General features: G+C 40.1%; 1 protein-coding gene across 2 annotated transcripts in view; it reads left to right on the forward strand.

Moving 5' to 3' along the window:
* Nucleotides 1-22399, forward strand: part of TBXAS1 (thromboxane A synthase 1) — a 243912-nt gene that overhangs the window by 145598 nt on the left and 75915 nt on the right. For both annotated transcript variants that reach the window (XM_082778122.1, XM_082778123.1), the window contains exons 7-9: nucleotides 2383-2471; nucleotides 5014-5162; nucleotides 6959-7089. In XM_082778122.1, coding sequence (XP_082634248.1) covers nucleotides 2383-2471; nucleotides 5014-5162; nucleotides 6959-7089 — 369 coding nt within the window. The remainder of the gene's footprint in view (nucleotides 1-2382; nucleotides 2472-5013; nucleotides 5163-6958; nucleotides 7090-22399) is intronic.

Below are 22399 nucleotides of genomic sequence, written 5' to 3' on the forward strand. Positions count from 1 at the left end.
AATCTCAGGCAGGTTATGCAGCTTTTATGTTCTGACTGGCAAACGATAATGTATAGGAAGTTAGTGATACCCAAGGCAGTGTAGATCAACATGTCTGTTACCGTGCCTGTTTTCAAAGTTTGCTGTGGTTCACCTCCCCCAACACTATTTTATTTTTCTTGATGATTGAGCAGAGTTTAAAGTATTAAGGGACTTGAGTACGTTTCACTCTGTGGTCTTTGTAGTTGGCAAACTTGGATTAATTTATGTCCCCCAAGGGAACAGAAACCCAAACCCAAACCCAGGATTCCTAAGTAGATATCCCCCGTAGCTTTCATATGCAAATAATTGTCTCATTGATATGACTCTGTCCTATAATGCTAACAATAAATCAAATCCATGTGCCCCCCTCCCCACTTTCCTGCTTAGATGTGCTAATAAAAATATCTTTTTGTCTAGAAATAAATTGCTACGGCATTTTGACAGGCTGGTGGAATGTGGAAAGTTCAGAGGTGCTGCGAGATGCCCTGGCCAGGCGTATGTGCCCCTGCCATCCCTGCCAGCTGTTGGAAAGCAATAGCAGCCAGCTGGGTGGTTTCAGGTCTGGTGATGTGCTGAAGAATGAAAGAGAAAATAAGGCAATAAAAGGAAAAATTTGAAATGATCACCATCTGTTTAGAAAACATCGTACCTGTTAAAATATGGATTTTCATTTTGTTCTCCTTGACTGACTCAGTTCATTCGAAGGGCTGGACCCAGAGATTATAAAGCATTTTACCCTGGTTTGATTTGTTGAACAGAAATGTGTTAGTTTTGTTGAATCATTTGAGATGAAGCTCACTGCAGGGGACCTTCTTTAGAAAGCCAAAAGGGGCAGAAAACTGCCACATAACATGGTGTGCACCTCCCAAACACACATACCAGCTGCTTTTACAGAATACTAATCTGGATTCAGAATTGTTTTGTGAGATTCCTGTTGCACAGCCCAAATCAATCCAGCTTTGAACTGAAAGGGTGACATCCTGCTCTGTCCCGTATAGGTATGGGACTTTGAGAACAGCTAGACACATTCTTGACTAAGACTTCTGCCTTTGGAGAACATGTTGGATGCTCCCGCGTTGGCCTTTTGACTGCGTACAGTCTTGCCCATGTGTTGGGATGGCAGCGTGCCTGTGCACGAAGTGTTATGCCAGTTTCACAGAGGTAGAAGTGCCAAGCAAAATGGACTTGGCTGGGCAGCCTGCATAGCTTGTGGAGTGTGCTGAGAGGCTGCAGTAAGTCTTTTTTGGTAACAAGAATGTCAGAATAGTAGGACAAGTCTGTTCTCATATTTGTTGACATCCGTATGCTGAAGGAGGTTGCTCAGGAAGGAAAGACGGGTTGCTGTGCATATGTCTGCTAATGCTTGGCATAACTGAGGCAAGACTGGGGTATTAAAATGTAGGAGGATCTGTCAGTAGCCTCCCTGGAGGAAGAGTCATAGCAAATAATACCATTAGGGTAATGGCTGGATTGCTGCTATGCCCTAACTCAAAGCAGCAGTCAGAATCCTCCTCTGTCCCTCCTGAAGGTATAATCAAGGTAAGTGTCTGATGCTGTTCTTATGAAACGAGTTATAGAGGGACTTTAAGAAGGTCGTGATGGTTGCCTATGTCTGGTTTCCATGAAATGCTGAAGAGGAAGACTTTCACTATTAGGCAGACACTATTTCACTATTAGCCAGACAGGGCATGTGTAGGTCTACCTGACCATCACTTGTCAGCGAATGGAAAGAACCACTAGCCGAACAAATTCACACGTGTGTCCACTTAATGACGGTTGCCACTCCAGACAACCCTCTCCTCAGGTAATGGCAGCACTCTTCCCACAGCAAACTGTAGTGATATACACAGTGCTTTCCCGATGTACTCCTTAAATCCCTCAAACTGAGGGATGGCAAGACGGAAATACTAGGCCTCTGGTGGTGACATCTTTATAAGACTTCAAGACCACAGAAAATATTCCTTCCACTCAGTAGTATACGTAGACAAAATGTAAGGACCTGTAAATATGGATCATGATAGATGGTCAGCTGGGACAGGGAATGATTAAAAAAAGAGAGGAATGTTTTTTCTTAGTCTCTCTCCATGTATATAGCCATAAGTGGACAAGAACCAAAGGTCAGGTAAGCAACAAGACCTTTTGAGTTTAGGCCCAGAGCTGGAGAAAGGCATCCCTGTAATAGTGTAGGCAATCCCAGCATTTCATCTCACCTGTGCAAAAGTGCCTGACCACACCTGCAGAGGGTCCTGAGAGCTCCATCCCGTCTACTGGATAAAACTAATTTAGAATAATTGATTTTTTTATTATTATTATTTATTTTACATTTTAACAATTTTCACAATAGAATGCATTCCTTTCTAGATGACACCGCTAATAAACCAGGCCTGCGATGTCCTGCTGAGTAACTTGAAAGTCTATGCAGATTCTGGCAAAGCTTTTGATATCCAGAGGTACGTTCAACATACCAGAAATGAGTAACAGATTAAAAAAAAAAAAAAAGTCAATAGCAGCAATTATTCTAGATATTCATTTACTGTATGTATAACAAGATTTATTTTTTTCTCTTGCTTTTATAAGTGGAGATCATAGGATAGAGGATGTGTCTGATGATAGATGCCTTTTCTTCATGGGGAGAGCCATTGCATACTTGAAAAGTAATTTTGGGAATGCATCTAATGTATTTCTAGCTGTTTAATGGAGTTTTAACAGCTGGAAGCAGAAAGGAAAGCTGCACCAGTCCCTGTCCAGTCTGCTCTGTACCGTCTGCCAATAATGTACAAATACAGGAATTGATCTAGTATCAAATCCCTCTAGTCCATCACTTTCTTGTTTGTTTGTTTGTTTGTTTTTGGTATGACTTTTTTTGAGCACTTAATGATTCTTATCACATTCCTACTAACCCTGTCTAATAGCACGCTAGCCTTTTGTGAAACAATGAGATCAGTATTCCAGATGAGAATGCACCATTGATTTATAAAATGACACTTTAATATTTTCCATACTGTGCTTTCTCCCATTTGTTATGCATTTAAGATCCTATTATCATTTTTTGTTGCTCTTTCAGCAGAGATCTTCACTGAGCTGTTCACAATAGTGTCTAGCCTCTTCTCTGAGCACATACAATACTTCTAGGATCTCTGTATGGTGAATGAATAGTTCAAATGTATCCTTACTGTCAGGCACTATTTTGTGTACATTTCATTTGCTAGGTTGGTCAGCACCTTCTGAAGTTTCTCATGACTTTTCCCTACCTGGAACAGTGCAAATAATTTTGTTTCATCTAAAGGATTGGATATTTGGTCACTGTTCAACCATCTCTTGTCCAGTAAATGTATATGCATGCATGCAAGTGTCTGTGTGTGCACAAAGATTTCTTTATATTAAATATCTGAGGAGTTACTATGAGACTCTGAGATGATACATTGCATTTAGCCTAGTGCTCTGATGAAAATTGACCTTTTTAGTCCTTCTGGGTTTTTCCCTTTTTTCCATTTGTCCTTTTTCTTTGCCTGGTCTTTTAGCTATTGATCCATGATAAGGTTTCACCTCTCGAGAGGCACTTTGGAAAAGACTTTGAAAGTAGAAATGAATGATGTTGACCATCTCAGAATATGTTCTTCCAGTTATTTTATCATGCTACCATTTCAGCCAGTTTGACATATATAAATGTGATTCTCATTGCACTGCAGTTTCACAAAACTGCCTTGGGAGCCATTTTTTGGCTGTAGATACCCTATTTGCAACCTTCTGTCTTCTTGTACATTAGTTGGCTTTAGCCATTTTGTGTTTTGTCAACAACTCAAAGTGTAGGGTTTAAGCTTTTTCAATAACTTGGTGAGGTAAATGATTGAGGGCTTCTGAGATTATTGTTTTGTTGCAGAACCCCTCTTTTAACGTTTCAACATCCAGCAGTGCCTTTTTGTTTTGTGTAAGAGTTGAAAATCCAAACAAGTTACTTAGCTCTGCAGCATTGTCGTTATCTTTAAATTCAGCTTTGTTGTCCTCAGAATGACAGTGATCCAAGGATTATAGTATGAGATGTTCTGCTTCACAGTATACACACAGGATATACTGGGCCTGAGTCCTGTCCTCTTGATTCATGCTTAATCAAGTTAAAACATCAGAGAATTTGATATTAACCTTCTATAGAAAAGAACAGTCATAGAAAAACATAACGAATCAGTCATTGAATACTTGACCAACAGATCAGAAGAACTAAATTACAAGGATATTTCACATTCTTAGTCTGTTATCTCAAAACTAGTATAGCTGCTAATGGACATTAGAAATAAAAACGGTGAGATAACTGGCTAGATAGCCAGGTATGTGGGGAGAGATTCAATAAGTTCTAAAATTTCTGTGCTGAGATCTACAGATCATTTGTAGTTCTCAAAGCATTTGCTACCACTCTGCAGAGATACAGGCTTCACTTGGAGTCAGTTCCCCATGGTTTTGACCAGGATTTTGCGTTAGAAAGGAGCTATTAAGAAGACAAAGGAAATCCTTAATAGAAAATTTTATTTAAGGACTTCTTGTGACTCTTGTGAGAGTTCAGACTAGACTGGTGGAGACATTGTTTATGCAGTTTTGAGAACTGAAGAAAAGAGAAAGAGATTACCTCTATTCTATGTATACTACAATAATTCTTCTGAGTTTCTGTTGCATTAGATTCCAAGATAATAACAAATGAACTTTTTTTAAAAATATATATATAAAGTATTAGTAGAATTATTGAGCTATATGAAAACATGTTCACTTTGTAGAGGGAGAGGAGGTTATTATTTTAATAATTATTAAATTATTAATAATTATTAATAGTATTTATTATTAAACATCAGTATTTATCAGAATGATGGAAATATCTGTGAGCAAAGCCCAAATTTGAAAGCAAAAAGAAAATCAGAGACAAAAATCAATGTTATGCGATGTTTGTAGAAGCAAGATATTCATGGATATGTAAGTTGTAGCTAATGATTGTCATTCTTAATGCAGGTGTTACAACTGCTTTACCTTGGATGTTGTCGGTAGCGTAGCTTTTGGAACGCAGGTGGACTCTCAGAAGAATCCTGATGACCCCTTTGTTAAGAATTGCAGAACATTCTTTGAAATGTCTTTGTTTAAGCCTCTTCTTATTCTAATCCGTAAGTACAGTCCACCTTTGTCTACTCTGTTATGGTAATTTTCTGAAAGTCATTCTGAAATTGCAAAACATCTGGAAGCAGGAGCAGGAAGATGTATTGTGAGCTTTATTTCAGAAATGTTCAGAATTCAGCCCACAGTGCACGAAACCCTCTAGATTTTCATGGTATGCTTTACAGCTCCTGTCATCATTAATGCAACTTCCTCCAGAAACCAAGAGTCACAGAAAACAATGCTCCAGCTTGATTTGAGAGGAAGGTTTCTGGCACCTGTAGCCTGTGGGCTACACTTCTGTTTTAAAACAGAGTTACAGCAACCTAATCTATATGTTGTAAATAAAGTGTAGCCCTTGGGAACCTGGGAGCAAAGTTTTTGTGCACTCTTTTTACTTGGTAGAGATTGAAATCTCACCCATAAATAAAAGAGTGCTAATAACCAGAAGAGAAGTAGAGGAGCATAAGCAGGTAGCGTAAGTCCTCTAAATTCTTATTTAAATAGCATCAGCAGCCTGGCTGATAACTATAAAGGATGAAGATGGTAAGTACCAGCACAGGCTGTCTTCAGGAGAATGCATTTATTTTCCCAGTGAGTAGACTGGGAGTACAAGAACAGGGTACAAGACGATTTAGTTCTAGGTCATGAACGCTACTAAGGTTTCGTGGTGATGAAAGCTTTGTTAACACAATGGCAGTAAGAATTATAGCTGAATAAGCTGCGGCATAATCAAGGTTGATAAGTTTTTACTGTGTTACTATCTAGACCTGTTCACAGTAGTGTCAGGTGGCGCAGTGGCAAAGTTTCCTGTGCCCATCTGATCCTGCTGGCATTACAGATTGTACCTATACTAGCAGCACATGAACTGTTTCCTTCTGGAACTGTGTATCCAAAATGTCCTGGGGTTAATGTTTAACCTGATTGCAAAGTGGGATTTGTGACTAATTTCTGAAGGGACAGAAATTTGTCCCTAGCCTCTAACAGCATCCTCCATTAAAGAAAGTTGCTGTGTAGAGTTTGGGGTTGGATTGCCTGAAAGTGTTTGATTTCCTTCTGTTAGTAAATTACATGGTCTGAATTTCAGCAGTGTTGTCCCGTTGACAACAGGGGTTTTCTGAAAATGGACTGATTTGTTAGTCCTAAGCTGTTCATGATTTAACAATGGGTTTATTCAAGCACAAGACTTCACTCTGGTATCTAGTTCCTACTATCGCCTATAAAGGCGATGGACTGGAGACCATCCTTGTAGTAGCATCCTACTTTAAGAGTCTTTGATCTGTTTAGAGAAGCAAAACAAAGTAGCAAAGCAATATTCAAATACTGAAGAGCTGTAAATGGGAATTACTACTACACAGTTGTATGGATCAGTGCCATAACTTGCTAAATGGAGTCAAGATCCTCCACGTTTTGCATGCAACTGCTCAAGTAGGCAGTGAAAGTAATTCTTCCTTTTGTTGTATTGGCTCTGTGGCATCAAGAAGCTGAACTGAAATCTGGAAGCATTGTGGAAGACTTGCCAGTCAGGGAAAACTTATAAGGCAACTATCCAGCAAGGGAGTTCCAGCCAAAATGGAATTTCTAAAAGGAAAGCCTGTACCAACATACAGAGGAGGAAGAAGAAGAAAAAAATAAATAAATAAAAATTAAAAAAAAAAAAGAAAGAGAGAGAGAAAAAGTGGAAAAAACAGCTTTCACAAAAATAATGCATCCCACTTGATGAGATTTGTAATATTAATGAAAGGAAAGGGATATTACATGCTTTTTCACTCTGCCTCAGTGTTTTCTCCTTTTAAATCTCTTACAGTTTCTTTCCCATTCATAATGATCCCACTGCTTCGAATTCTGCCAAATAAGAAACAAAAGGAACTGAATGGATTTTTTATCCAAACTATAAAAAATGCAATTGTCTTCAGAGACCAGCAAGATGCAGCTGAGGTAAAACCATTTGTGTGATAAATATATGGATAAGCAAATGCTTTGAGGAAAAACTGGAAGTGGCATAAGCCTCAGTTGAAAAAGTGAACTCAGTCTGTTTGAACGTTCAAAGCAATTTAGTGAAGATTTTATTCATTTTTAGCTCTATATACCATCAACCAGTCTTGGTGCTGATGTGGAACTGTTAACACATTACAAGAAAGACTGCTTCTCTTGCTTTATCTGTCCAAATAAGGATTCAGAAAATGTTGCATCTGGGATGGCTTTCCAACCCGGTTTCTAGACCCAGAAGGATTCATATTGTAAAATTTTTTTCTTATCTTCATCAGGTGTCTTGTCTGTGCTGGCTTTCCTTAACAATATGAGAAGCGGGAGCCCCCCACAGGGTGTCTCAACCCAGTCATTACCTCTGAGCTGACATGGGTTTTATATAGCCCTATGGCAGTTCCTACTGTTTATGAAAATGCAAAGAAAGACCCTACATGTCTAATTAAGAGCAAACATTTATTATTGAGATGGTTAAAGAAAGAGGTAGTAAATTCTACCCAGTATGCAAAATAATTGAAATGTATTAGTAGCAAATCAGCTGTGGCCCATCTCTTTCTTATTCATCTGGACATAAGGCAGTTCTGAGTTTTTTGTTGTGTGTTAATCACTGTTATTTTATGAAGACTCTGAAGGCGCAGATATTTTTATAAAGGTCTCTCTATTTTCAATACATGAAGCATTGGGAACATAGGCATGTACTTAAATTTTGTGATATAAAAGTTCTTTGGGTCTGCTTGTCCTTTTTGACCATTCTTTACTCCAGACTGCACATAATTTCCCTGAAAATAGGTTAACCAATTAATTATGGATGTGTAGTGAGAAACAAAGAATATCAAAGAGAATTCCATTGTAAAGGTAACAGACAAGTGTTGCATATCAATTGACATGAAATGTGCCATAACGTACCTATTAAGAATCTGTTAATATTGAAATAATTGAAAAGTTTCTTTCCACTTTGAGATGAACAGCAGTTCTAATGGGATAACAGCACAGGTGAGGATGGATCATCCCAAATTTTTTTCAGAATGTAGCCCCCCAGCTGTCATCTTTCAGGATAGTACGGATTTTAATTCTCACGGTGTTATATCTAAGGCACTTTTTTAAAAATCAAATTGATTTTCAAAGATATTGCTGCTTTGCACTGTGTTGCACGTTCTACTCTTTTTCTTTGACACTCTCTCCAGTGAAATCTCACTTCCATATTTGTTGTCCTTTATTGTCCCCTTATTCTCACCTTTCTTCAATTCTATCTTTATGAGTCTTTCCTCCCCAGTAGCCTTTAGGTCTTTGTATCCATCCTTCTTTATACCCCAAAGTTTCTATGCACCACTGCGTAGTCACAGAATAATCACAAATAATTCATGATTCAGAAACATGGATGGTGTATCTAAGGTGGTTGCAGACACCTAATTTCTAGTGCACAGATCCTGTGTGAACTTTTAATAGCATATTCATGGGGCTGTATATATGGAGAGTTTTGACTGAAAGATTTATGCTGACAGGGTCTGCATGAAAAAGCTATTTATTCTGTGTATCAGTTATAAAAGGGGCAATGAAACAATCTAATGTGAATTAATGGTAGTTAATGTATTAACTGCTATGTGTTTTGTATTAATATACTGTATTTCTGTGGAAGTAGCATTGGCAGCATCAGTCAGGGGCTAAATTCTTGATTATATTAGAGATGGTCACTCAAATTGAAGACTAAGATAAAGGACAACAGGTGGGTATGGTAAGGAGAGAAAACAAAGAAAAATGAGATTCTAGTGACGAGCAGGAGTCAGCATTATGTCCATATGCAGTGTGTTTTCAGCTCTCAGTGGCTGATAGAGCAGAAAGGCTTATGATTGTATTGGAAGGGATATTGGGAGACTCATTAAAAGATAACATATGGCAGTAGCTGCCCAGTATCAGGACAGTGTGGAAGAAAGTACAAGGTCCATGTTTACCTTAACAGTGTATGCACAAGTCCATGACTGGCAGTGGTCCCACCTACTCCTGGACTTTTGCCTAGTTTGCAAAATTGTCATATGGGAATGATTTCAGGTACCGGGAGTTAGACACTTTAGGACCAGCTTTCTGAGAGCGTATTAAGTTCCCTATGCAGCTCAGGATCATTAACATGGCTTTCAAAAGTGACTGAAAAGTTTGGATTTTCCTTTTTTTCCCCACCTTCACTGCCTGTCTTGTTATCCACTCTTAAAATTTTGACTAGTTTAGGTTGGTGGAGTGCAAGTTTTGCTACAAATACAGGCAACTTAGGAATTTGCCAGGAACATTAAAAAGGTATGTGAAATGGATCAAAATGCGGCTGCTGTCCAGTTTAATGCAGAAATGTAATCTGCAGAGATTAGGTGTCCCAGATAGCCCTGTAGTTGAAGGAGAATTATGACCTGTGTCTTAGGTCTAGAGTGATGAAATGTACCTCCTGAAGTCAGTAGGAGTTTTGGCATTGAATTTTAATGAGTCCAAGATGTAACTGGTAGCTACTGGTTCCTTATGCTAATAACGGGAGCTGTAAGCAAAGTCTTACAGCCTTCCTTTACCGCATTAGGCCAATGGGTATTCCTTAGATTGCCATATTCCTAGATGTTACACTGTGTGCATCTTTTACTCCTCATTGATTTTATCACCATTAAAAATGTTTTTATCTTTGGGGGAAAAAAAAAAAAAAAAAAAAAGGAACAAACTGTAAAACAATGAAGAGCTCTGTGAAAGTGATTCAGCTGAAGCTTGTCTTCCTCTCATCTGCAGTGAACATGAACAAAGAATAAAGAAAGGCCAAAAAAATAATGTGACAAGCAAAGTCAGCCTGTTATCATCCTTGTTCCATCAGTAAATGAAACAATGCTTCTGAATGCCTAAAGATAATCCCACGGGCAGATAGTAATTTTACAGCCAGGTTTAGATCTAATAATACGCTTGCAGCTTATATGAGATCTGTGATGTCACTTTCTCTTAACCCATCGGTTAGTGCTGCAGATGTCATTTTAATTATATATTATCTTTCTGTGGTCAGTCAAATAATTTCAGTCCTGGATATTCCACTCATTTGGCTTATGTACAAAAACATTTAGTGGTTGTATTTTAGAAATTTTAATATATTACATTTATTCATGAATTCAAATTATTGTAAAATGCTTTTCCCACTATTTACAGGACAGCAAATTCACCCTGCTCAGAAGAAACAGCACAAATTTAATGCACCACTTAACACCTACTTTGAAGACTCCAGCAGGATTTAAGTGTTCAAATACCTTATCCTGATTATCTGCCCAGGTTTAAATTTTTCCCTTAGGCAACATGTTTCCAGAAACAGGGTGGATAGACTTTGTTTCAAGAAATGATAGTTTGATAGATTTTCACTTAATAATCTGATATGCAAATCATTGTTCATGGAAGAGTTTTTCTGTCAAGTTACAGCTCAGTTCTTAACTTGCCCGTCTGTTTTAATGATGATATCTAGATGAAGAAGTCTTTCATGGTGCTCAAAATTGCAACTCCTAAAACTGCGGGATGAAAGCAACACCCCCTCCCCTTAACAGAAAAAGGCTTGAATTTCATTTTTAACTCATGGTAATACCAGTGGGAATACAACAACGTAAAGATATTGCAAAACATTAATTTTGCAGCATCACAACAGATATGTGGGAAAATTTGGCTTTCAAACTGTGCACCATTTAACAAGAATTGGAGAGTTCATGGAGGCTGCAACACATTCTTCTGGCATCTCTTGATTTTTCCAGTTTTGGTGTCAGCTGTGAATGCATAATTCAAGATCAATGATCCATGCTAGGGAGGTAGTGACCTGATGATGTTTCTGATGATGATCAGCTGTTTCTTGGTGGTCTCAAGCTGACTTGAAATGAGAGGGTGATAAAGCACAGAGAAGTATCACCAGAACTGTATTCGTTTGCATCTCAGTTGTTCTGGTCAACTTTGCTGGAGATGTATGGGCTACCCGAATGCTTTTGTTGCAAATCCAGAGCAGGCAGACAGAAAAATGAAAAAAGAGCATGAAAGCTTCACTGTTAACCATGCTGCCCTTGTGCCACGTGGTGTAAAGCCACAAAGAAGCTGTATGGTGCTGTCAGTCCTGAAGATGACCTAGTCTCCCAGAGACTGGTATGGCCCTGGGATACTCTGTACTCTCTTGTGCTAGGTCTAAACTGAAAAAGGTCTTTTGGTCAGCAACTGCTAGTGATGAATTGCAGCCTCCTCCCATTTTCCTGCTGCTTACATGCCCGGGCAGGCATGCGTGGTTTCTGCTTAGTGGAGATCCTTTGGTCTTCCAGCACCAGCCATAGGAACCTAAAATGAGGTGGCGGGTCAGGAAACTGAATTTTGAGGAAGTCTGAAATGAAACTACTTAAATGCTTGTAAAGGTGAGGCATCTGTCCTTCAACTGTTATAGTAGCATGCTATAAAGAGGTGGTATCTTTTAGTATCTTTCTGGGAAATGATGGCCTGGTTAAAACTTTAATCTCTAGAACCCTGATTCCCAAGGAAGAACATGCAATGAGCTCCCCTAAATGCTTTACCTAAGGGGAAGAGGGACATGTGTGTATGTACCTGCATTCTGGAGGATAAGGGACAATCTGAAAACCTAATTACTGTGGCACTCTCTTCTTTTCTCTTCCTTCCCTCAGCAGCTCCCTGGAGTTTTTCCTTTTCGTGAACTAATGAACTATTTTATTCAAGAGCTGCTTGAAATGAGTTGAGCAGAGGTAATCCTCCTGAAAAAAAGTCTGATCCTCTCCTTGTCAAGGGAAAACTATACAATTACTAAGAAAACTTAGTTAAAAATTTGCTAAATACTATGTACATTCCAGGAGCTATGTGTGTGTTTGAACTGTGGAAAATGCAGTACAGATGTTTAAAAGTAAATATTTTTCTAAGGAAACAGCAGATGGGAGGATTAGACACTTTCTAATAGTGTGCAGTTTTCTTGCCGTCATAAAAAACGAAGCAGAACTTGTTTATGTTTGAATGAGCGTGGTGTCCATTTAAGGACACATACGATATGGCAATATTAAATAATTCATTTGAATTGATTAATAAAGTCAGTAAAATGAAGGATCAGCCTGGTCCTTTTGTTTTGCTAAGTCTGTGGGAGGGACACTGCATTTCTGTTCCACAAGGCTGTTCTCACAGTTTGATCGTGTTCTTACCCACTGCCTTTGTCGCGAGGAAAGTGAAGTGAGTTTCCAAGAACAGTAAATGTGCTTTAAAGATATAGAGAGAATCTGTGCTTAATATGGGGACTGAACACAAATCTCGAACCCATATCTCTGCTGTTTTAAGCAGAAGAGTATCATTCCTCTGGAGTATATTAAAATTCTTCAGAACGCTAAATCTGGTTTCTGTGCTTGGGCAGTACACGGTGATTCTAACAGGATAAAAAGTGGCATTATGGTAGAAGAAGTTTTAGTTATTCATCGGCTTTTAAAAATCCATGCATTAATGCTTGCCTTCAAAGTTGCTTTCCTTCCCAAATTTGAAGAAAAATATCTTTACTTTTTTTTTTTTTTTTTTTTTTTTTTAAGCTGGAGTATTTAATGAATTTTATAACTTTCTCAGGATTTCTTAAGTGGCCATTGAAACACAGCAAGGCCTTAAATCCTCAGAAGGAAATGAGCTCAAAGTCCTTATTACTTTTGGTCACTAGCTGAAATTTCTTGGTCAGTATGTTGTTATCTTTCCAAAGATTAACTGCTGGCCTACAAAACAGGATCTTTTGGTTTCAGGCTTGGGCTGACTTGTCTGGCTGAGGTGCTTTCATCATGAAATGCAGTTCTGCAGTCTCTCTCCTCAAAACAGATCAAGGACAGAATAAGTAAGGAGAACAGTGACTTTCTCACCTCCCTGAAGCGTGATGGGGAATCAGGAAGAATTTTGCATTACTGCTGCATCTGTCCCAGTTCTGCAGCCCAGCACACCTGTGAGCCCAGCACTTTACGAGCACTGCAGTCACAAGGAGATAGCAAATATCTGCTTGATTACCTGCATCCAGCTACTACATACTAGATCTGCTTGCTATTACCCCTTGCTCTTATCACACCATTTCTACTGCCTCTGTTACGGAGCAGACAGAATTCTTTATAGATCCTAAGCAAGGAACAAGCAGCTGGCATAATGTGTGTATTATTTGCCCCACTCCAGCAAGCCCTGCAGCTACCATAACAAACAATCTGACATATGGGACACTCTTCCCAATACCTCCATCTCCCTTTTATTTTTTTCAGTCACTGCTGTTTATCTTCAGTTCTTCAGGAGCAACATCCCTGTCTGATATCTCATATGTCCAACCTCAGCTCCAGTCTAGGTTCTAAACTGTCATCAGGCACCTGAGCAATCTCGTTGACTTCTTGGAGCACTGCTCACATACTTCAGTTTGCAAGAACATAGATGTATGAGTGAACATGGGAATGAAATAAAAGAACCAGGATGTTCATACTGACAAAATGGGTTACATTTTAGGGGTATCTGGAGTTGCTAGGAATGATCTTGCAGACAATGCTGAGAAAATGTCAGTATGCTGAAAAAGCTAATCTCACTTGCTAAGTAAGACATGTGAAGGAGCCACTTTAGAGGGCCTTCAAAATAATAATAATAATAAAAAAAGGTATCTTTACCACTTGCTGGGCAGAACAAGGGTGGTTCAGATGCACCCTGCAGTATCATAAATCCACAGAAAGTTCTTAGGCCAACTGGATGCCTTCAGAGTTGCAGGGAGGAAGGTCTTAAACACTTCTGTCATTGAGCCTTGCATGCATTTTCCTCCCATTTTCAGTGCAGGAAGCGATATGGACATTTGGCTTTGCTGATCTACAGCATATGAGAAACATCTTTTAATTGAGAAGGGTTTTTTTTTTAGTGTTGAAGAAAAGCTTTTTTTCAACCAGCGTAAAAATAAATAAACCCACATGCTCAGCTGTCGGTAATGTCAAGGGTTTTAGTGACTTTTTAAAACTGTGTTTATATGGTAAAAGCAGTCTCTTAAAATACTGTTTATCAAAAATCCAGGCCAAAAGATAGTGTAAGGAGTCTTTCAAAGTACATTTGCAGTAAAATTTTTCTGAAAAAAATTGGAGGAGGGAAGAATTAAATGACAAACCTGTCTTTTTCAAAGGAACTCCTCCATTGTTCAAGGGGAGAGCAGAAATCCTCTTCTAGATTTGCCTTTTTTTTTTTTTTTCTTCCTTTTGGGTAGCTTGTTCACCTTTTGGACACCTCCTTCTGTGTGCTGCCTGTTGTGGTTATACCCTGCTCTTCCTGTTCTTAATACCAAAGGAGAGGGAGTGGTCACAGCTCTGGTTTTGTGTGTCAGTAAAAATTAGAGTAAGAGCTCATTGTGCTTTAGGTGAAGACTCAGTGACTGTTCAGTTTCATTGATCTTTGTGGTGGCTTGACCAGCACAGGTGGAAAGTGGAGGATGCCAAAAAGAAGATGGTTGCTCCTTAAAAGGGACCGGGTCTCTTGCTTCTCCCCTGAAAACTAGACCTGGCCCACCCCTCATGATTTTTTTGCTTTACCCTCCCAGGCTTCCCCTGTGATGGCAAGGGGACCCTGTGCTTGTCATCCAGAGAGAAGCTGAAGCATTGAAAAGCCTGTTTATGCCCGTGGTAATTCCCTGTAGGCAATAACGTCAGTGCTGGCCACTTGTCCCAGCCTGATCCTGTGCTAGTAATGAGTATTCGCAGCATGCGTTTCAGTGTCTGATTAAATCTTTCTGAAAGGCCATCTGTTTGAGGAGGATGTGGCATAGGTTTTAATACTTTTTATACCTAGTACTCAATACTGCTGTTTCATGACCTTAGACATAAAGTTTGTCCCCTGCTTGGTTAGAATCTCTCCTGATACTCCAGTCAGAGAAAATAATTGGATCAAGGCTGTTGCAACCTGTTGGCTTCTTGTGTGTCTTTGGGGACATGTTGCTAGGTATTAAGTCACTGAAGTTGCACATACCCAGTGAGACTTTGCTATGTCCATGGCTCCATTCCTTGTAGGAAGGGGGTAGAGCATCTCCAGCTGCCTTTTTACCCTAGCACTCAGGGCAGACTCTGATGTAGTAATGATCTGTTGATACATGCCAAATCAGTAAGTAAGCTTGCATGTTCTCATCTGTGCCAAATACCCAGCCTAAGCAGTGTTACATGTCTCTTTTAAGATCATTTTCCTATAGGCTTGGAAGCACTGTTCTCCTTTGCCATTCCTTCAGCATAAAGTAAAACTTTCTGACATATCTTTTCTCACTTTCTTTTGTTTGCTTTCCTTCATGTTACCGTGTCAGCATTTGTCCCTTTGAGTGAAAGGAAAAATCCTCACCCTGAAATTGTGCCCATTTGCTTTCCTTTCTAACTCTGCTCTCTCTCAGTTCCTCCTCCCTTTTCTATATTACTCTTTTGGTCTGTTCCTCCCAAGTTTCTCAGAAAAGCCTGCTTTAGGTCATTGAAAGCCCTTCCTTTTTCCTGCCTAATCTGTGATCTGGTCTTCATCCAGACTGTGGGGTTTTCAAACAACAAACAAAGGGAATCTTGTCGTAGAACAAAATCATATGGAGATTAATTTCCTGCATAGCTGGGTGGTGACCTTTAATGCCAAGGTGGGATATAACCTCTAATCTTCATTTGCATACACTTTTTTTTTTTTTTCCTAAACCCTACACTTGCTCTAAACTTTCAGGGGATCTGTTGAATGGGACTAGAGGCATTTCATGTATGTATTTTACTTTCCATTCAGAGCAATAGCTTGTTTGGGTATTTTGCCTCTATAAACAGACTTTTTTTTTTTTTGAAATATGCAACTAGACAGAAGCATCTGAATTCTTAATTTAGACAAAAATCATAGATTTACTGACCTAACTGCAATAGCAGAGTTTTCCCTTTCTCTGTTGGTTTTATCATTTTCAATTTTGTTTCATGTTTTGTCTTTTCTTCTTTTATCTGCTATAGGTTCACCTTCCTTTCTCCCTGACTCACTCCCAGAACTACAAGGGGAGTTGCAGCACTTGTGGTATTGCTGGCTTGATCTTGAAATGTTTCTCTGTTAGTCTGTCTGTGTCTCTATTTGCCTACAGTAACCTCTCTCAGCCCCATGCACCGTCCTCTTTTTGCAATACAGCATGACCTTTTCTGAAGCGGTTATGAAAAAGCTGTTCCATGATATTTCATTCTGGTTCAACCGTCTTGTCCATTTGTTGGTATGTTTTGATCTCCGGAGGCTTTTTCCCTTGATCTGTCTCAACTGTTGGTATCTACTTTGCACTCCTTTGATATTTCTTCCTTTTCTCTTCTGTCTACTTACCTTAGCAGATCCATACTCCTGCTCTAAGAGACACTGACAGCCCATCTTGCCAACAGAAGAACCATTTATGGGGTCTGCATTTTGTTGCCAAGTGTATGAAGTTACTTTTTTTTTTTTTTTCTTTTTTTTGAGCCTGGTGGCCACCTCAACACACCAAAGTAAACCTCAACTTTGTTCTCTGGGGCTCTTCTCTTCTTGCCACCATGCCTGGGCTGCCCTGGGATCTGCCTCCCTTTCCTGAGCCTGCTGGAGCCAGCAGAGATGGAGGCCTTTGATAAACCCCAGCCGCTCATGACTGTATCTGGATTTTGAGAGTAATTTAACATTTGAGTCCCTTATTATGGGAAATGACAGATTCTCTGTCACTGGAAGCCTTAAGGAGAGGCTTTCTGGAACGTGCCCTCGGTGTCAGCTGGCTGCGAGGCAGGAATCTCTGCGTGGCATTCCTCGCTCTGACTTTTGCTAAAGAGCAGCCTGAACGATTGCAGCAATTCCTCTTCCTCTCCAAAAATCTTCCTACGAGATCCTGCACCACCAAAGTCAGTGGCAGCCTTGCCCTGACTTCGTGTCCTTTGGCTGCTCAGGGCTTCTTTCACTTTCTTTGGAGTGACTGCCCTTCATTTTTTCCTCCTGCTGGGATAAGCAAGCTGTAGCTAAGAGAGAGAGAGAGACTAGAGGGGAGCCGAGCATCTCCTTTCTCTCATCATTAGAAACGTACACTTTTTAATAATGTAATCTCAATTAAAAACATACCAATTAAAACGGGCTTTTTAGCAGGTCTCTTGGGAGAGGGAGCCATAATTCACATTAAAATGTAAAGCTTCAGGAACGGGGAGAGCTAGGTGCATTGCAAGTGCCCAAATATTCAGTGATTTTAATTACAATGGAAACTTGATAAATTGCTTTGTGCCACAATCCATTATTAACAGCTTAATGAATATCACTGCTGCCTGCTTTAAACTGCTCCATGGTGGAAAGCATTGTCAGGATTTCAGTTGCGAACTCTGATTCTCCGTGTGTTTGTAACTTGGCCCTTTAAAAAGAGGAGGAGGGTAAAGTCTGCATGCTTGGCTTTGGGTCAGGGGAACTTCTGCTGCCTGCAGCGTCCTGAGGGGGAGAAAGGAGGAAAGATGGACCTTTTGTCTTTCACCAGTACTGGGACTGGCCGGGGCTTAAATCTGCTCCTTGCACAATTTAGAGTGATGCCACAGCTGCTGTGTGCTGTGACAAGGTCTGGGCACACAAAGGGCCCCTGTGCTAACTGAGGAGTCCCCAGAGCATGGGGCTACCCTTGCATCCCCTGTGCTTCTGTTCAGTGCCCATTAGGCTGGAGGATTCCTTGGGGTGTTTGCTCACGAGTAAGGGGAAGCAATAGTGTCACAGCCCATGAGTTTGTTTTGGAGTAAGCAAAATGTGGATTGGTACAAATTTCCAATTTTGAGCTAGCAAAAAGCTGGTTTGAGGTATGGCATTTGGCAAGTTCTTTCAGAGCATTGAAATGTAAACAGTGGTTGTGTGCTGAGCTTTGAACAGGGCCAAAACATTTATTTTTTCACTCGACACGGTTGTTATTATGGTTGTAATTGTGTTAATGTTAGGATCTCTAAGATATGTATTTTTATATATATATTTACATGGATGTTTATACTAAACTGGTGCCTTTTCCCCATTTTTCAAAGCAACTTAATTTTTCAAGCATAAATGTTATTATTAGGAATGCTATTATTTTAAATGCTAACAGCAGGTATAGTGGGCTTATAGTTGTGCCCCATTGAAGTGCAGGGATTTAATCTGGAGCAATTTAAAGTGTCATGGTCTGGCTTCTATGAGATTTATTATTTATTGTGGGTGTTCTGTTTTCACTTTTCACTTGTGTGGTCTGACCAGAGGGGTCATGAGCCCCAAACTGGGGTCGCTGGCAGGTGTTTGATCAGATCTTTTTGAGATGCGAGATAGATCTCAGGACAGAAAAGGCCAAGAACTGCTCTTGTGATTGAGGGAAGTCACAGTTGCATATCTGGGATAAACAGGGTTTGTCTGCATGCAATTAATGTTTCAGGTTTTGCTATTCTTATCCTTGTTGTGTTTTTCTGGAAAACAACAAAAGCTTATTCACTTTCCCCATCTCAGAAATGGCAGTGTTACTCATAATGATATTAACTTGCACCCTGTGGCATTTTGCCAATTACAGAGAGCTCTCCTGGTTCATTATATCAATAATTACACATAGGGATTTTTTTTTTCCTTGTGAAAAATCTTTCATTGACAGAGGAGTAATGATGCCTGTAAGTTGCTTAAGTATTGCTCAGTCAGGGATCTGTAAGATATGGGAGAAGTCCTCATATTTTCGGGGAAAAAGACGGCTGGTATTCTGGCATTCTGTTAATATTCATGTGTTTCTGAAGTTGTATTTTTTTTTAGTGTGTGACTATAGGAAGCGTTCCAGACCACAGTGCTGCCTGCCTGTCATTTTTCATGCATCCCTGTACTGGCAGAGGACAAAGTGGCATGAAAATATATAAAATACCATCTAATTTTTCTTTTGTTCTTTCATTCATGCACACACGCTTCTTCTGTGTGTTTATCAGTGTGAGCAAAATGCCTATATTTGCAAGATAATGGATGTGTAAATATTAGAAAGTCAAACTGAAAACTCTCCGAAGGGAAGGAGAGCAGGGGAAGAATGCTTCCTGCTACTGAGGAGCCATCTATTGGATAAAGCTCATAACTGAACCGAGCATCCATGAAACTGCAGAGGATAACACAATTTATTATCGGTTACCGGGTAGCTGAAAATAATCCTTTCCTTCCCAGTGCTGCTTTCACCCACTGCACTGGGAACCAGTACCCCTTTGTGCACAGAAGTGGAGATCCACATGTAGAGATTTATGTACTATTTATGTACTATCGGTAAGGCCGGTTTAATGTAGCCAAAGATCCGGGATAAATCCTACTGTAGAGTGCAGGTGTGATTGTGAATGGATAAACCAGCAGTGGGATTACCCACCAGCAGTGAAGAGCAGTTGCTCAGAAAAAAAGCAATAGTAAAGGCAAGTGGTGGGTTTGTTTTGTTTTGTTTTGTTTTTCAATTGTTAATAAAGACCATAAATAACATTGTGCTTTTTTTCTAACAGCGTGTATCGCTTATATCAGTCTAACGGTTATAATTAGTTCAGTTAAAAAAAAATGACTTTTTTTTTGTTACGCAGAATTACTTAAGGTCTTCACAAAACTGAATAATGAGATGTTCCTTCCCACAGAATGTATGCAGTATGTATGTAATGTGATGCAGAAAGGGAGGATCTCAAACAAATCATGGGAAGAGATGGGGGAAAACAGGAGGTGCACAGTAAAGTCCCAGGACAGCCCCCAGACATCTTGATGGCTCTTTGAAGTGAGTGGTGGGACTTTGCAAGCACGGTGAAGAGAGCACGTGGGGCTGGAAGAACAAAGAAGCAATGATGATATTTCTGTGCATAATCTCGAATGTCAGGCAACTGCTAAAACCAGAACTGATTATTAATGAGAAATTAAATTTAAGTAAATACAATTATAATCTGTGGAGAAAAAAAAAAAAAAAAAAAAAAAAAAAAAAAAGGAACAACAACAAAAAAAGACAGAGGGCTGCCTGCAACAGCAGCCTTTAGTCAGCAGTTTGAGTCAGTAGAGGGTCAAGCTGCTGGGTGTCAGGCACTTATCCTAAAACACTCCCTTCCTGCATCCTCCCTTCCTCCTGCAAATAGAGGAGAGGAGGAGTGTCAGATGGTTCACTAGGAGGCCAGATAAGCCCTGGGAGAGGATGTGTGCACAGTGTGCAGCGGCGTGGTCAGCTCTGGGCTGACTTGGAGTTGATGCCAGTTTCACACACTTGTGTGCATGATTGGGGGGGAGGCTGGCCCAAGCTGTTCTCCTTCCTCAGTTACTTCTTCTCTTGCTCTGTTTGCTCGCTGTGCATTCTGATAACCTCACTCCTCCACCTCCAAGCAGCAAAACATGTGGGGCAGGAGAAGCTTAGCTACTGCATGTGCATATCCAGTATGTACTGTTTGTACTGTGATAATGCCAGGAGCTGTTACCAGAGCGTTGTTATACTGAATATTTTGCAAATAGAGAATAAGGAGGTTCCAGTCCAGTGTCATTTGTGTCTTGCTCACTGTGACACAGGCTGGGTGACACTCTCTTGCCATTGCATTTTGGGCTGTTTTTTGAGCTGTCCCCACATGGGCACACCACCAAGGGAACCGTGGTGGTTACACCATTGTGCTGGGCTCTGGACTGGGGCTGCCAACCCAGGGCAGCAGAGCTGCCAACCAGCTGCCACAAAGTGCAGGACACTAGTTTGCCATTAAACTGAGTTTCACGGATAAATTTACTGTTTCTTGTAGATACACAGCTCATTCTGCCTAGCCTGATATTGAAAGGAAACCCCCCAAAGTCACAGATGGCAGTCAGTTCGTTAGGGGTGTTTTCTACTGTTTGTAAAAAGGCCAGGCTGCAAGCAGTCTCTTGGTTTTATGCAGAAGAACTACTGGAAGGATTTCCATCTCTCCAGGCAAGCTATAGATTTCCCTGTGTGTCCACGTAATTAATGAATGAATGAAATAGATATGTACCCTATTTTCTCTCTTCCGTGTTATTCACCACCACCCATATGTTACCAAAGTACGTCCAAAGTGACAGATTTATGAAAGGCCAAAAGTGTCATCTTCTCAGTAAGAACAATTCCTGCTGTTTTCCTGTGTCTGTAGCTAAGCAGGAAAGACGTCAGAAACTGCGTTCTGAATTACTTTGCGTGGCTTATTCATTCCTGGGCAGGTCCGTGGTATAATACTGTTTTATACCATCTCCTCTGCCTGTTTCATTGGCTTCCTAAGGTGTCACTGTGCAGGTGCCACCCAGAAATATATTATCTGGATGATGTTTGAAGTTCAGGTTATGCTTTAAAACTCTGGTATAACTCTAGGGTGGTGGGAAAAATGTATGAGTTACTACATTCAGTGTCCTTAATTGTAATCTCTCTTCATCCCTTCCCGCTCCAGCCAAGTCAGGCCTCCAGCTAGGATTTCAGGCAAGAGGTCCACGTGTTTAAGATTAAAAATAGCCTCCTTCTACATGAGCCACAAAGACCTATGTTCAGTTTGTCTCAACTAGAAGTATTTCTTTGCTTTCTCTTCATTACCAATAAGAACACAAATTCAGATTGCTTTTCATCCCTAGGTGATGTAGGAATACAGTAAGAAGGCAGCAGTGGTCTTTCCAGATGTAAGCCCTTTACTGCCACTTGTGGAAGCATAAGGAGAAGGTAGATGGGTCCCTAACAAATTGTTCTTTATAAAAAATTCCCCACGCTTTGCTGTCAGATTAATTTAGGTTTGCATGTGCCTCTGCAGATTAATCAAGCTCTTAATTTAACCTTGCTTTTTGGAGGTTAGACGAGTCTGAATATCAGAATGAAGTTGTAAACCAGCTGTGAAATTCTCCATGTGCCCAAAACCCAAGTGAGGCTGCAGAGCCTCAAGCACCAGGGTTTGTTCCACTGCCTCAAAGCTCAGCTTGTATAATAGGAGCCAAAGAAGGTATTGTGATCTCTTTGTACCAGAAAAGATGTTCCTACTTGTGCAAAATCCTCAAGGAAGAAAACAGCAATACCTGAGCGCTCTTCTCCTTGACCTCTTGAATTGAGACACTACCAAGCGAAAATGGCTTTGTATTTTTCAGCAGTATGATTTTTTGTTGTTGCTGTTGTTGTTATCAACATGCTTTGTTAGAGACCTGCTGCAGTAACATATATTATATATGCAGACACATATACCTACAAGCTGTGGGGCTCCGGACATTAGAGGTGCAGCTGGGTGCCATCTCATGATCTGCAATGTATGCAGTGACTCACTGGAGGAGGGGAAACCTCTCGTGATGCAAACGGTTCAATGCTAGGGTAAACTGCCTGGGGAAGCTG

Source organism: Aythya marila, assembly GCF_965140915.1.
Source record: "Aythya marila genome assembly, chromosome: 1".
NCBI lineage: Eukaryota > Metazoa > Chordata > Aves > Anseriformes > Anatidae > Aythya > Aythya marila.